Below are 15269 nucleotides of genomic sequence, written 5' to 3'. Positions count from 1 at the left end.
AACTCCATTTCCAGGTAATCCCACCCCCTTCTGACCACTGCACACACCAGGCAAAACATCCATTCTCATTAAATAAATTGATTACATTTTTTTTTAAAGGAAAATGCTGTAGGACAGAGGAAATCAGAATTGAGACTTAATAGTCCTTAAATTCTAGCCTTGCCCTAAAAGCCAATTTCCCAACAGCTTTGTGAAGTTGTTTCCATTTCCAGAAAAAGCTCTATCAGAACAGTTGGGTAGTTAACTTTAGCCTGTATCACCTCTGCATTCAATGGCCCGACCCTTTGGTGGAAGCAGACGCTCCAAGGGCCAGATCTGAGCAGAAGCACCTCCTTGACCCTTTACTGTGTGGCTCTGAGAACAGGTGAAGACAAATAGTGTGGCTCTACTGGACCGTACCCTCCCGCTCCTAGGCCGTGTCACCAGCTTTATTATTCTCCTGGCTCTGGCACAGTCCAGTCTGAATACTTAATTCTGGAACTTGGCTTCTGATGTCTAATGGGAATCTGTAGCCAGACTCACCTTTGCTTAGAACCACACATGTGAGGTAGGGTGGCTCAGTGGGAAGGCACTTGGATGAGCCTCACCATCTAGTTCCATCCCCAGAACCCATGTAAGCATGAAGAGAACTGACCCAGGAAGCTGTCTTATGAACTTCATGCACATGCTAAAATATATATATATTCACAAGTACACATACAATGTAAATTAAAACTTAAATCCCTTGTCATAATCCTCCCTAAAGTCAGGAGAAACAGATCCCGAGACCCAAGAACCTAACCTAGTAGGTAGAATGTTATACATCACTCAGGGCTAGAAGCCACAATCCCAGCTCCCAGCAGCAGCCACAGAGGGTCTAGACGGGGGAACGTAGGTGGAAGAGGGTAGTTTTAATGTGTAACAGGATCAATGGCGAGGACAAGACCCCTAAGACCCAGCCCTTCTCCAGTGAATCCCTGGAGCTCACACGCCTGGGAAGTCTCATGCCTGCGCCAGCCCTAAGGTTCCCAGATCCCAGGAAAGGAAGTTGAGTGGCTAGGGGCTCAACTGCAGGAGTTCAGGAAGGCAAACGGGAGCTAGTTGAATTTGGCCTTGGAGAAATCCATCTCTGGGTGCTGATCCATGAACCTGGAAAGCAGAAGTAGAAAAAGTGATCTCAGCTGTCCCTCAGCCCCAAGCTACCCTAGTTCCTGACACTGGGCCTGACCTCCTCAGAACCCTGAAAAACCTGGAGCCATGCCTGCATTTGAGCCCTTAGGCCAGAAAGGCAAGTACCAGCAGTAGCACCAGGTTCCAGCAGGTGGCAACAACTGCCTGTTAGCTATTGCTTCCTACTCCTAAGGTAGCCTTGTCCTGGAGGTGACAGTACACAAGCCAAGACAGAACCACAAACTTGGCTAGTTTGTGCTGCAAGTGGGCAGGGGGCAGTCTGAAGTCCCATTTAGTGGTACACAGCTGTCACCCAGGTCTAAGCCCCCAGAAATCCTCCTCATCCCCGAGTTGCTTACTTTTTCAGGATTTCCTGTTTCTTCTGCTCATCAGAGGTGGGCAAGCCCATGGACTTCTGCCTCTGGTCATACATCATCTTTTCCACCATGCTGCGAGTCTCACTGTCCAGGTCTGACAGCTAGGGACAGGCAGGGAGAAGAATGAGTACAGCACTGGCCTGCCCACCCCTGGAACTACACAGAAAAGCTTCCCTAAGCCAACCAGGACTCACCTTGGAGTTCTCAGGGTTAATCTTCTTGGTATTGATTTCGGGGTCACTGGTAACCAAGCGGTTCCACCATTCCATCTTATTAATCTAAGGAGAAGGAAGAGATCCATGGGGAAGGAGAACCCACTTGATGACCTAGGAACTACAGCTCAACCCTTTTAGAGCTAAACTCTCTCCCATCCACATCTTATAGAAAAGTCCCCTGCAGGCCTGTATTGGGACCAGGAGTACAGAAGAACCAGACTTCTGCCCGCCCAGCAGCTGGGGAAGACACACACAGTGGCCAACAGTTGCAAATCAATCAACTGGGGCAAGAAAACCTGCAGCGTGGTCACTCGGCTGGAAGGAGAGAAGCTAGAGTAACAACTGGACCTTAAGGCATTGCAAGTAAACAAAGAAAAAAAAAAAAAAAAGCAAAGAACAAGAAAGGAGATTCTGGCTGGGAAGAAAATCAAATACCAGGCCAGAGGCCAGTGAGCTGCAGCTAAAAAGCTTCTGGCACCTTCTGTGCCAGAGAAGTGTCCATGAGCCTCGGCTCTTTCCAGACACCTAGGAGTAAATATCTCATCTCTAAGAAGGCAAAGTGGGAGACATGTGGGCTCTCTGGGAGCAGATTTCTCTACATTTTGTCTGCTGTTCTTTCTCTAGTCCTTAGAACTGTGCCTGGCACAGCAGGCGATCAGGCATGTGTGGAACAGAACCCATGTGCAAGCTGATGGAAAGGACTAGGCTTGGCATACAAAATTACTCAACCCTGACTCTGCCCACCCCACCCCAAGCAAAGCACACAGGTAAACCGTAGCTATTTCCTGACTTAAAGAGCAGAGTGAGGAATGAGCCAACAAGGCTTGAAGCACAGTCAGTGGGAGTCAGCACCCAGGCAGGATGGACCACCCATACCTTCTCCAGATGCACTGTCACCACCTTGCCATCCTCGATGAGCCATGAGCTCTCCTCCACCTTTACTTCATTGTAGAGCTCCCCATCAATCACTGGCGGCTGTCCTTTGAGGCCCACCCGGAGATGCCGCCGCTGGATGTCCACCACCACATCCTTTCCCTTCAGCCGGAAGCTGACTCGGAAGGGCACTGCCAAATCCAGTTCCGACAGGGTCTGGGTCCAGCGGTAGTTGGGCAGGTCAGCCCCATTGCCTAGGTTGGGCTTCAGCTTCCCTTTGTCCTTCTCATCCTCGTCTTCCTCCTCCTCAGCATCCTGCTCAGTCAGGAAAGCTCAGTGACTTCCCTGACAGAGCAGACTCCACCAGCCCAGGTCCAGCACTACCGCTAGACATGACAGCCACAAGAAAGCAAGCTAGGCATGGCAGACCTACACACCCTAGGCCACTGGGAACCAAAGGTAAAAACAGGTTGCGATGTGCCAGAAGGGCTCACCCCTCAGCCCACTTTTCATGGTGCCTCTGACTCAGGGGCACTTTAATAAATATGTCAAGTAGATGAGTATTCTGCACTGTGTCATACCTGGTACCTACAGAATTCAGAAGACCCCTAGAACTGGAGTTAGAGACCGTTGTGAGCCACCACATGGGTGCTGAGAACCAAACCAGGGTCCTAACTACTGAATCATCTTTTCAACCCACTTGTGAGTTTTCTTGTCCCAGGATTAAGGCCAGTAGGGTTATCAGAAAGTGTTATTGTTATTGTTGTTGCTATTATTATTGAAGACAGTATATTACTACTATTACCACCACCACCCCCACCCCCACCTCCCTCTACATAGCCCTGGCCATCCTGGAACGCAGAGATCCACTCGCCTCTACCATGTGAGTGCTGGGATTAAAGGCTTATGCCTGGGTTATAAGAAAATACTGTTTTAATGTCTACTGAGATAGGTTCTCACCATAGAGCACAAATTTGTGTCAATCTTTTTGCCTCAGCCCACCAAGTGCTAAGTTATCATCATGGCCACCGTACTGGCTCTGTTCTACTGTTTCCCATGTCTTTGGAGTGGGGCTTTGCAGTATGGAAGGGTCCCAAGGCTGGGGACAGGAAGGGTGAGGAGGGAATTTTGCTGAAGGGAGGAAGCCGATGCCCAGGCCCTGCTAGTCTCTTACCTGCTTTCCTGTCGAGTCAAGACTGCCATTCTTGAGCTGGACCTCCTGATCCTCTGCATCCTTTTTCTGTGGCAAAGGGCAGAGTTGGAATAAAGTCCTACCTCCCGGGCAATGCAGTCGGGGTGGGGGTGGAAGCCCGGCCTCACCTGGTCAATCTCCTGTTGCAGTCGCTCTGCCTCCTCATCAGTCAGCTCCTTGATCTGTGGCCCGGGGGCCTCTGCCTTGGCCTCCTTGGCCAGCCTGGCTGCCCGCTCTGCCTTCTCCCGACGCTCAGTCTCCTGCCGAGCTCGCTTCTCTCTCCGGGCCTTCTGTGCCAGCTGGTTGTGGTGGTTAAAAGTCTGTGTGATAAGCTGAGGACAGGAAAGCATCAGAGTAGGTAGGGACAGTGTCTTAAAGCCTAGGGACAGAAAATTGCCTACTCCTGTGTTACAATTGCGGCCAGGTCCAACAGTGCACACTGGAGAGGACCCGCTCCTAGAAGCTCCTGTTACAAATGCAACTCAAGCTCGGCCCCTCCAGGAAGCCTTCCCTAAGCACCCAGTCCGTACTTCTGTTCTCTGACTGCCTCTTCCTGCCTGCATCCATCTTGGCATATAACTCCAGATGGCAGCACTTAAATTCACAGCCAGAGCCAGGCAGTGGTGGCGCATGCCTTTAATCCCAGCACTTGGGAGACAGGCGGATTTCTGAGTTCCAGGCCAGCCTGGTCTACAGAGTGAGTTCCAGGACAGCCAGGGCTACACAGAGAAACCCTGTCTCGAAAACAAAAACAAAACAAAACAAAACAAAATTCACAACCAGAATCAGCAGGTTAGACCCTCCCAAGAGAAGAAGCTAGGTTTATCCCTAACCTGAGAGCCTCCGATTTCAAGTCCTTTCACATCCACTGAGCAAGCTCCCATGATGCTTTGACTACATAGCACCTGTCCTGGATCTTGAGTTTGACCCTGAGTCATTTCTCTCTAAATGCATCCTGGGCCTATGCTGTTCTCACTAGAATGAGGTTTTTGCCTTACTCACTGGCCAGCCTCCAGAACCAGCATAAATGTCTCAAGTTTCACCTTCAGCTAACTCTGAACAGACTTGGAAAATGGAACTTTGTGGCTTCCAGCACTTGAAACAAAGCACACACTCAAGTGACCAGTGCTCAATAAACCGCTATCTCTGAAGCACCTCTGTACCTAAGCTGCTGGGAGAAGTCACAGAAGTCACCTATTGGCTTCCCACACCCAAGGTTCTGCCAAACACCCCAGACTCTCATTCACCTGCGACCCTTCCAACCGTCACTCCCAGCCCCCAGTCCCATGCCACACCAAGAGCTTCAGACTGTAAAGGTAAAAGACATCCAAGTGTCCCCATAAATAAGGGGATGATGGGAGTGAGGGAACTAACTGAGGCACTCAGAGCCATCTGCTGTGGAGAGAAACAGAGGGCATGAAGCAACTGCAGCAGAGCCTCGTCCCCAGCTTGTAATCATGGGGCCCTTGAACTCGAGCCATTTGACAAGCAGTGGGCAAGGAGGGGCAGGAGCAAGCCCCCCCCCTTCCAGTCCCACAAATCATGTCACAACCCACTCGTCCTATTACTTCCTAGCCCCAGGAGGTGAAGAGGGCAGAGAAGAGCTACTGGGCAAAGTCAAGGCCAACTAGAGCAGCCTCTGACCCTTCTTCCCAGGCCCCTCCCACCAAAGAACACACTAGCGGTGGCCTAGGCAGAAGCCGTGGAGGTCATGGAGTCAAGCTTCAGTCCTGACACACTGTTAGGAGCTACACGCTGGCAGGAGGAAAAGCTGGGCCTGGTGGTCGAGCATACGAGTTTTCTTTACTGAGCTGACAGGGACAAGAATGGTTCCACCAGTCTGGCAGGTCAGACCACACTTAAAGACAACCCAAAAGCACAAGAACCCGACCCTGACACACTCAGGGTTAGCAACACATTCAAGCAGTGGACAACGGGAATTCGTCCGATCAGGGACGCTCAAGGGTGGGTCCTGTTGATTCTGTCTTCTAGCTCCACCTGACCAATCTCCCTCTCTTTCCCAGCCTGGGTTGGAATGGCAGACCAGGCCTCTGCCCTTTCTCAACGTCTAAACTGTCCCATAGGCCCCAGCTAGGGAACGCCTAGAGTTGGGGTGGGGAAGGCACAGAGTTGGCAGCCCCACACAGCATGGCCCCCTCTTCCCTGCCTGCAGCCTAGGACACTCAGGATCTGCCCAGGTCCTTCTGTTTGGCCTGCCCCTTGCTGACTTTGACTCTTCTTTCTCAGCCCGTAAGGTCAGACCTACTGTGTGCAGAGTACACTGCTCACCCCTAGCTGGAGCGTGGGTTTGTGTGGCGTGTGTAACTTTTTCTTTGACTAACTAACTACCACAGCTCTGCATTTGCTGTTTGTTTCCTTTACTTGGGCCAACCTTATTCTTTGGGCTAGCCTCACCCCACTGTGGCTTTCAGGCCACCTTTTCTATTTCTCACCAAGTCAAGCTCCCCATCTTCTGAAGAACAAGGCCCAGAATTGCAGCTCACCCTGCTGTCAGCAGCACTTTCCTTCCTGAGGGAAAGGATGAAGGCCATGCCTCACACCCCGCCCCCAAAGCTAGATCCCCCTCAACTCTCTTTGCAGCATCTCAAACACCTCAACCATTTTTCTGAACATAGAATTATTTTACAAAACATTTCTTATTATGCTAATTCAAACATTTATAGAATTTAAATAATTTTTATTAAAAAAAAATCAGTGGCACAGCAGAGTGTGACAGCTCACTCCTGTAACCCCGCCCTCAGAGGGCAAAGGCAGGAAGTCTCGAGTCTGAGGTTAACTATGCCCTATATAAATCAAGACTCTGTCTGGGGTGGGGTAAGGCCCTAAGGGTTAGTCCCCAGTTCCACACACAAAAATAACAAAATGACCAAAACTTAGGATCCTTCACTGACAAAGACAGAGGAGGAGGTGAGGCTCACCTTATCTAGACAGAGGGACTCGGGAAAGCATGACACGCTCCCGACAGGCTGACAGCGTCTCTTTACACGGGCCTGGCACTCGTGCTGATATGCAGTCTCACACAGACATCGAAAGCCAAACCGGCATGTCCGATGACACAGGCTTCCCTCTTGACTGACCTGGTAACAACCCTGGTGCACCTTTACTCAAGCCCACGAGTTTTAACAGTGGAGGAAAACCCCACCGCATGGGTCACCTTGAAAACACACTCGTAATTATTCATTATTCTGACAGCAGTGAGTCTGGGCTCTTCCTGCACAGCCTCTCCACAGAAGCAAATGGTTAGTGAGACGTCTACAGATAAGGAATGACAGAGCACCACTGAGCAGCAGGCAGCACATGCTACAGAGAAACACTGACTATCCAGTTTTAGAGAGAAAAAAGGAAACAGCAAGCCTGGAGGTCTAGCTGTCAGCATCCCCCAAATATGCAGAGCAAAGAAACACTACACCCACTAGGGGGCATGAGCTCTAGTAAGAAACCAAGTCTCCTAAGTCCTTCATACTTCTAGACTGATGGGAACATTTTTTTTTTTTTTTTTTTTTGGTTTTTCGAGACAGGGTTTCTCTGTATAGCCTTGGCTGTCCTGGAACTCACTCGGTAGACCAGGCTGGCCTCGAACTCAGAAATCTGCCTGCCTCTGCCTCCCAAGTGCTGGGATTAAAGGCGTGCGCCACCACCGCCCGGCCCTGATGGGAACATCTTATATTGGACGGAAACCATGTCAATTAGAACCCTGTATCATAGCTCAGGATGGGCTGGTTACTAGGAAGACTCAGCAGGAGCTGAGGGCTGGATCTGAAGTGCCCACTCCCCAGCACAAGAAGGCATGGGAAGAACCTGCAGACTGAGGAGGAGCAGCCAATGGTTTAGTAGCTTATTCAATTAAACCCCCACCAAATCCCCAACAATGCAATCTAAAACACTTCTAGTTCCTGAACATGAAGATCTTGAGGTGAAGCACAAGCCCAGAGAGCCCAAAGAAGCACCACACCCTCCTGCACTCTGCTTCTGTATCGCTGTGTGTACAAGTGCATGCACGCCTAACTGCTCTGGAACTCACTACATAAACCAGGCTGCTCTCAAACCCAAGAGAGCCTCCTGCCTCTGCCTCCTGAGTGCTTTACAATAAAACTGAAAATCGAGACTATAGAAAAAGCACTCCCGCAAGGTCAGTCCGTCCAATGAGCTGAGTCTCAGCGAAGTCCTGAGTCTAGGTTCCTATTAGACATGAGGAGCATGTCAAAGGACTGGGCTTTTTAACATCTCACCCTGGGCACTTAGGAGGCAGAGGCAGGTGGAGTCTGACTTGGAGCCCAGCCTGGTCTCCATAGTGAGTGCCAAGTCAGCCAGGGCCATGTAGACAGGCTCTCTCACCACTTACTTCTCTGTAACACCTCTGTGCTGGTGTGCTCACCTGAGTGCAAGCATCGGATCCTCTCTAGCTGGTTACAGGCAACAGTGAGCTTACCTGAAATGGATGCTGGGAGAAACTGAGCCCCTCTGCTGCCACTGCCTCTTACAGAGCCTTCTCCCCAGGCCCCTCCCACCCATGTCTATTCTGAATGATGTTATCAGGATCACAGGCGCGTGGAAGCAAGTCTTCCCAATTTGTCCAGAAACGGACTATTGTGTATGGTAATTCTATTTTTATACTCGAGGAGCCGCCCTGACATTGCCATCAACTGGGTCCAGGGATTTCAACCTCTGCACATCTTTGTCAACACTTAGTTCCTGTTGTTCCTATCTCTGTATTTTCCCTTCCCTTCTCCCGCTCACTCCAGCCCCACTCGCTCCGGCCCAAAGGTTTTTATTTATTTGTTATATGTAAGTCCACTGCAGCTGTCTTCAAACACCCGATAAGAGGGCATCAGATCCCATTACAGAGGGTTGTGAGCCACCATGTGGTTGCTGGGAATTGAACTCAGGACCTCCGGAAGAGCAGTCAGTGCTCTTAACCACTGAGCCATCTCTCCAGCCCTCCTATCTCCTTTTTAAGTGTACCTGGCTAGCCTCAAACACGAAGGCTTTAGCCATGCTCCTGCCTCAGCCTGCCCTGGAACCGTATGTAGCACCACAGATTTCCTGTTTTGTTTTGTTTGTTTCCCACGGGAACCACTGTAATGAGTCTGAGGCAGGAGCTCACTGTGACTTGAGGGAAAAGGGGTAGTAAAGCTGTCTGACACAGGATCTAGTGATATACCCCAGGGTGACTATATAGCCAAGGATGACCCAACTCCTAGTCTTGTACAATTGCCTCCTGCATGCTGAGATTATAGGTCTGAGGTATTGTGCTTGTAATTTTTTAATTTTTGCTTTCTTTTTTGAGATGGGATCTCATACTATAGCTCAGGGTGACCTCAAATTCAGTGCTAAGCCATGTATCACCATGCCTGGTTTTAAGCTTCACATTTTACTCTCTGTCAACTCTTGCCACAAGATAACTAGTAAAAGCCTTGTGGGGTGGAGTGTGAGTCAGGACATAAGACAAGCCTATAGCAAACTCGTCTCCAGTGTTTCTCTTACAGTGCAGCTCAAGACTTTGCAGAATGTAAAGCATCCCTGAGCCAATTTCCTCTTCCATAAAATGGGATGGCTGACATCATTAAGCTGGTCAAGAACCACAGAAAACTCATGGAAAAAGGATGGAGTGGGTGGACGTCATGGCATTCCCTTCCCCAGCCCTATCCTGCTGCAGCCTGGGAAGGCCAGCTGAGCTTTCCAGACCCGCCCGAGGAAAAGGGGTCCCCAGCACTCACCTTCTCTGCCATCCCCTCTTCTCCTCCAATAAAAAAGTCTGTTTTGCGTCGAAGGAAGCTGAAGAAGGTGTTCACAAGCTGAAAGACAGAGGAGGAGGCTGAGGCCCTGGGGCTCAGGATGGAGGCCCTCAACTCCAGACAACTCCCCAGTTTAGGGGAGAATTTGAACCTGAGCATTTTACTCTGCACCTCCCAGCTGAGCAGCCGGCCTCCCGCAGGCCCCTGAAGTCCGCTCATCTTGTGTGTACGTATACATGTCCACCTTCACAGCGGTGCTAAACCGCCAGACAACGCTTCCTTTGCATCTGTGATTTGAACTGCCTGGACCAAGCCTTCATCGCCAGACAGGAAAGCCATCAAAAGGCCCACAGATGACTCGATGGGAAGGAATGTGCAAGTCTGACAACCTGAGTTCCATTACCCAAAACCACAGTGGAAAGGAACAACTCCTGAAAGTTATCATCCAACCTCCACACACAAGCTGTGGCACACAACCCCACACCCCACATACACACACATGCACACACAACCCCCCACACACATGCACACAATCCCCACACCCCACATACACACACATGCACACACAAACCCACACACACATGCACACACAACCCCCCACACACATGCACACAACCCCCACATACACACACATGCACACATAACCCCCCACATGCACACACCCACATAAATACACACAACCCTCATATACACACACAACCCCCCACATGCACACAACCCCTCCCCCCCCACACACACGCAACCCACACACATGCACACCCCCCCACATACACACACAACCCCCACATACACACACACACACAATCCCGAATACACACCAAATAAATAAAATTTAAAAACAAAAAACTGGGTTGTGAGCTACACAGCGTGGTGCATGCCTGCCATCTAACAATTGGGTCAAAAGTAGAAGTCGGTCAAGACTAGCCGAGGCTACATGAGACCTGGTCTCAAAAATAAAATAAAATTTAATTTTTTAAAAGCTGGGAATGGCCGGGTGGTGGTGGTGCACACCTTTAATCCCAGCACTTGGGAGGCAGATTCCTGAGTTCGAGGCCAGCCTGGTCTACAGAGTGAGTTCCAGGACAGCCAGGGCTACACAGAGAAACCCTGTCTTGAAAAAAAAAAAAAAAAAAAAAAAAAAAAAAGCTGGGCATGAAGCTGAATGATGGTAGCACACACCTTTAATCCCAGTCTAAGGAGGCAGAGGCAATCAAATCCCTCAGTTCCAGACAGCCTGATCTACAGACCAAATTCCAGGACAGCCAGGACTACACAGAGAAACCCAGTCTCGAAAGGAGTTGGGGGAAAAGAGATGCTGGCTATGGGGTCCTTCCTCTCAAGTACACAAGAGAGGCCAGAGGACTCCAAGTTCAAGAACAGCCTGAAGTATCAAGAGTGCAGAAGGACAGACATGGTAGCACACACTTTAAATCCAGCATTTGGAAGGCAGGTGGGAATCTCTAAGTTCAAGGGCAGCCTGGTCTTAAACTTGAATACTGAGAGTTCTATACTGACAAAGGCTAGTGAGACCCTGTCTCAAACAAAGAAGTGTGGCAGAGGTCTATAACCCCAGCATAAGGAAGCTAAGGCAGGAACCAGTTCAAGGCTAACCTTAGCTACATGGCAAATTGCAGGCATCCTGAGTTATGACATCATCCTACAAAAACAAAGAATCAGTTGAGATGGCTCAGTGGTACCCAGTCCATTCCCAGAATCCACATAGCAGAAGGAAGAACCACTCCCTCCACCTCCCTGCCCCAGGCAGAGTGCTTGCCCAGCATGCTTGAAGCCTCGGTATCCCAGCAACTCATAAAGCCAAGCACAATGGTGAACTGGTGAACGTCTATAATCCTAGCACTTAAAGGCAAGACTGGGAGACTGGAGGCCAGCCTGGGATACAAGAGATTCATCTCATTAGTAATAACAATCCTAGCTAAGTAACTAGAAGTTAGGACTGGTGGACCAAAGGTTGAGTGGGGTGACCCTGCCTTCCAGACAGGAAAGTTGCCGTGGGCTACGGCTGAGCAGGAGCTAAGCTCTGCCAGGGACTTGGCTATAGATGTTCCTAACTTTGTAACGCTGCAGGGTTAAATCCTCAGACTTTATTCGGATCAAAGGCCAGCGTAGGAGTCCCCTGACGCTGGAATTAGGTGGTGCTAGGAATCAAACTCAGGTCCTCAGAAGAGGAGGATGTGCACTGAACTCAGCCATCTCTCAGAGCGCTGCTACCTTCCAGACTGGCCTCAGACTCTGAAAGACAGGCCCACTCGCCTCTGCCTTCCAAGTGTTGGAATTCAAAGTGTGCATTAACCAACTAAATAACTTTCCGAATGAGAATAACTGCACATGGTGGCACAGGCTATAATCCCAATGCTGAGGCAGAAGGACCATGGCTTTACAGCCTCAGCCTCAGCTATGCAGTGGGACCTTTCTCATTTCCCCCACAGAAGTGCTGGTTTAGTTATTTATCCCTGTGCTCTGATTTAAAACAACAACCCTAACAACCTAACAACAAAAACAACAAAAAACCAGAAGACCTGGGAAAGGCATCTTAAGGAGGAAGGGATTCTTTTGGCCTATGGTTACAGGTTTGGCCCATCACAGTGGGAAAGATAAGAAGCAAAAGCATAAGGCAGATGGTCCTGTCATGTCCACAGGAAGCACAGAGCAACGAATGCTCGTCTTAGCTCAAGTGTTTATGATAGGTCTACGCTCAGGAAATTCCTGGCCCCCAGGCAGCACAACAACTCTTATTTGCCCCAGCCAGTGTTCTAAATCTGAAGCCAGATCTTATCCTAATGGGTACAACCCCTACTTCTAGACAGTTTAAATTCACTGAAACAAAGTAAACTCACTCCCAAATACTTTTGTATTGTGTCAGTTTAAGGGACGCATAGACAAGAAGGCTCACACTTGCAGATTAGACGCTCTCCCACTTCAAGGAATCTAGAAGTCCTTGGTCAACAAAGGCACCTAGAGAAAAGACTTAGAATGCGTAGTGACCAATTTTATGTCAATTTGACACAAGCTAAAGTCATTAGAAAGGAGGGAACATCAGTTGAGAAAATGCCTCCATAAGATCAGGCTGTGGGGCCTCTAAAGCATTTTCAAAGGAGTGATTGACGGAAGAGCCCAGCCTATTGGGAGTGGTGCCATCCCTGGACTGGTGGCCCTGGGTTCTATAAAAAAGAAGGCTCAACAAGCCATGAGGAAGGAGCAAGGCAGTAAGCAATGCCTGCCCCCCTCCAGTTCTGGCCCTCACTACTTCTGATGATCAATTGTTGTTCTATGGACCAGGAGAAAGGCAAAGCCTTTCCTCACAAGCTGCTCTTCCAGTCTCACCTCTAACTAAGACAGAATGGAAAGCCAAATGGTAGCTGAGCAGTGGTGGCACCCGCCTTTAATCCTAGCCCTTAGGAGGCAGAGGCAGGCGGATCTCTGAGTTCGAGGCCAGCCTGGTCTACAGAGTGAGTTCCAGGACAGCCAGGCTACACAGAGAAACCTGTCTCAAAAACAAACAAGAAAACTAAATGAAAGACCATCCCCAAGTGGCCCAAGCCACTCTCCTCAGACTTGAGGGCTGGCTTTGGGGTAAGCCTGTCACTCTCTGACCCTCATGTGCTTATAGAATGGAATTTCTGTGAAGACTGCCTTAGGCTTTTCCACATCTACCAGGATTTCTGTTGGAAAAAAAAAATCAACATACCGGCACCGGTGCCAGCTCATCTTTGTGTCTTATAAACTACATACTAGTTTATATATGAACTAGGTCGGGTCATTCAACACCATAAACTACATACTAGTTTATATATGAACTAGGTTGGGTCATTCAACACCACCTATGGGTTACTTGGGGGTTATTTTATCTGTGGGTCTTACTATTATATCCCTGATTGGCTCAGAACTTGCTATAAAGACCAGGCTAGCCTCTAACTAAGGCTAGCAATTCTCCTGCCTCGTCCTCTCCAGTGCCAGGACTACACCCATGCACCATCATATCCAGCATTGAATTAAACTTTTGAAATGTTCATTGTGGACCAGCAAGATGAGTCACTGAGTAAAAGTGACTGCCTCAAAATCCTACCAACTCAACCCTAAAAACCCAGACACTGTGGCAGAAGAGAACTGGCCCCCAAAATTGTCCTGACACAAACACACACACATAATAATAAATTTTTGCTTTTTTTTTTTTTTTAACGAGACAAGGTTTCTGTGTCCTAGAATAATTGTTAGCTGTTCTAGAACTCGTTCTGTAGACTAGGCTGACCACGAATTCGAAAAGCCACCTCCCTTCCGAGTGCTGAGATTAAAGGCACACCCGGCTACAAATAATAATTTCTTAAAGCAAGAAATCCTCAAGGAACTCCCCAAAGGCAAAGCCTAAGCCTGGTCTCTGTCCATGTCTGCATCCCTAGGACCCAGTCTTACTATGTGTCTGGTAAACGATAATGACAAATACCTAGATGACAGGAAGGGTGGCCCACATCCAAGTTTCCGCACTTGGAAGACAGAGGAAGAAGGATGACTCTGAATTGTAAGTCACTTGGTCTACACAGCAAGTTCTGAGCAAGCCAAGGATACAGAGCAAGACCCTGACCCAAGAAAAGAAAAAGCAAAAACCAGGAACTGGTATTCCTAAGTTTCACCTCACAAACTAGGCAACCGAGGCTAGACCAGGAGGAAGCTTAACCTACAGTTCTCCAGTTCACTTCCTCAGTCAGTATACTTGCAAGCATAAAGAGGCCACGTGCTAATCTCACCCTGGCTCTCACTACCCTACACAGTATTGATAGGCAGGCTCCACTCTGGGTAAGATGCAGATCACATCTAGAAGAGTCGGCCCAGGGATGCTCTAGACAGTAACCATTAAAATGAAAGCAGAAACACGCGTGGAGCGCGGAGTGGGTACGGAAGCGCTGGGGTCACTCTAGGACAACGAAAATTGCTTTTGGGGGCTAGGTGCTGGGCGCTGATCGCGTTGGAGCGAGACTTCACCCGCCGGGTGGGCAGACCGGAAGCTGGGGCGCGGGGACCCGGGAACCCGCGCGGCCGGGGTGGGGGAGGTCTCGGCCATCCGCGGAGAAGGGCTGCGGCGCGGGCCACGTCGTTTACCTCCTGCACGCCGCCCTCGTGCTGCTGCGCCATGGCCAGCAGCATGCCGTCGAAGCGCTCCTCCTCCTGCTCCCCTCCCATCGTGCTGCGCTCCGAGCTCCGCACTCGCGCTCTGCGATGCCCGCGCTCGGCACGGTTCGCTCGGGCCCAACGGTTCCCCTCGCTAGCCTTCCGCAGCGGAGCCGGAAACACGCACGGGCCCGGCCGTGCGGGTCCGCCCTTCCCGGCTCTCTTCCCGCCTCCCTGCCCATCGGTGCCCACTGAGCTCCCGAAACACAACCCGCTTCGCCGGTCATTGGCTAACCCGAAGAGCAAATCAACAGGCGCGGCCCCAAAGCAGTGGGCGGGGCTCGCGGCCGCAGAGTTTGGCTTGAGTTGCTATGGTCACCAGATACCCAGGAGCTTTCTAGAAAGCTGTGAGCTCACATCTTAAGAGGGCTGGAAGTTTTGATCAAGTGGTACCGTTAGCCTTCTCCTCCTACAAGCCGCAACTGAGACTCAGGAAGAAAGCACTCGCCAAAGGGACAACCTACTCCATCTTACAACACTAGACTTTTAAGAAAAGAGCACAAAACTGTAGTTTGCGTAAAACAGC

General features: G+C 50.0%; 1 protein-coding gene across 1 annotated transcript; it reads right to left on the bottom strand.

Annotated features, from left to right (window-relative positions):
- Positions 1-871: 871 nt before the first annotated feature.
- Positions 872-14871, bottom strand: Nudc (nuclear distribution C, dynein complex regulator). The gene is made up of 8 exons (XM_034503608.2): positions 14675-14871; positions 9545-9622; positions 3935-4138; positions 3789-3854; positions 2618-2929; positions 1721-1804; positions 1509-1627; positions 872-1128 (listed from the first exon to the last, which is right to left on the bottom strand). The coding sequence occupies exons 1-8, from the start codon at positions 14753-14755 to the stop codon at positions 1077-1079; spliced, it is 996 nt and encodes a 331-aa protein (XP_034359499.1). The 5' UTR covers positions 14756-14871; the 3' UTR covers positions 872-1076.
- Between the last annotated feature and the right edge of the window lie 398 nt (positions 14872-15269).

This window comes from Arvicanthis niloticus, chromosome 5, assembly GCF_011762505.2.
Source record: "Arvicanthis niloticus isolate mArvNil1 chromosome 5, mArvNil1.pat.X, whole genome shotgun sequence".
Classification (NCBI taxonomy): domain Eukaryota; kingdom Metazoa; phylum Chordata; class Mammalia; order Rodentia; family Muridae; genus Arvicanthis; species Arvicanthis niloticus.
This window is presented reverse-complemented; position numbering and strand designations above follow the sequence as displayed.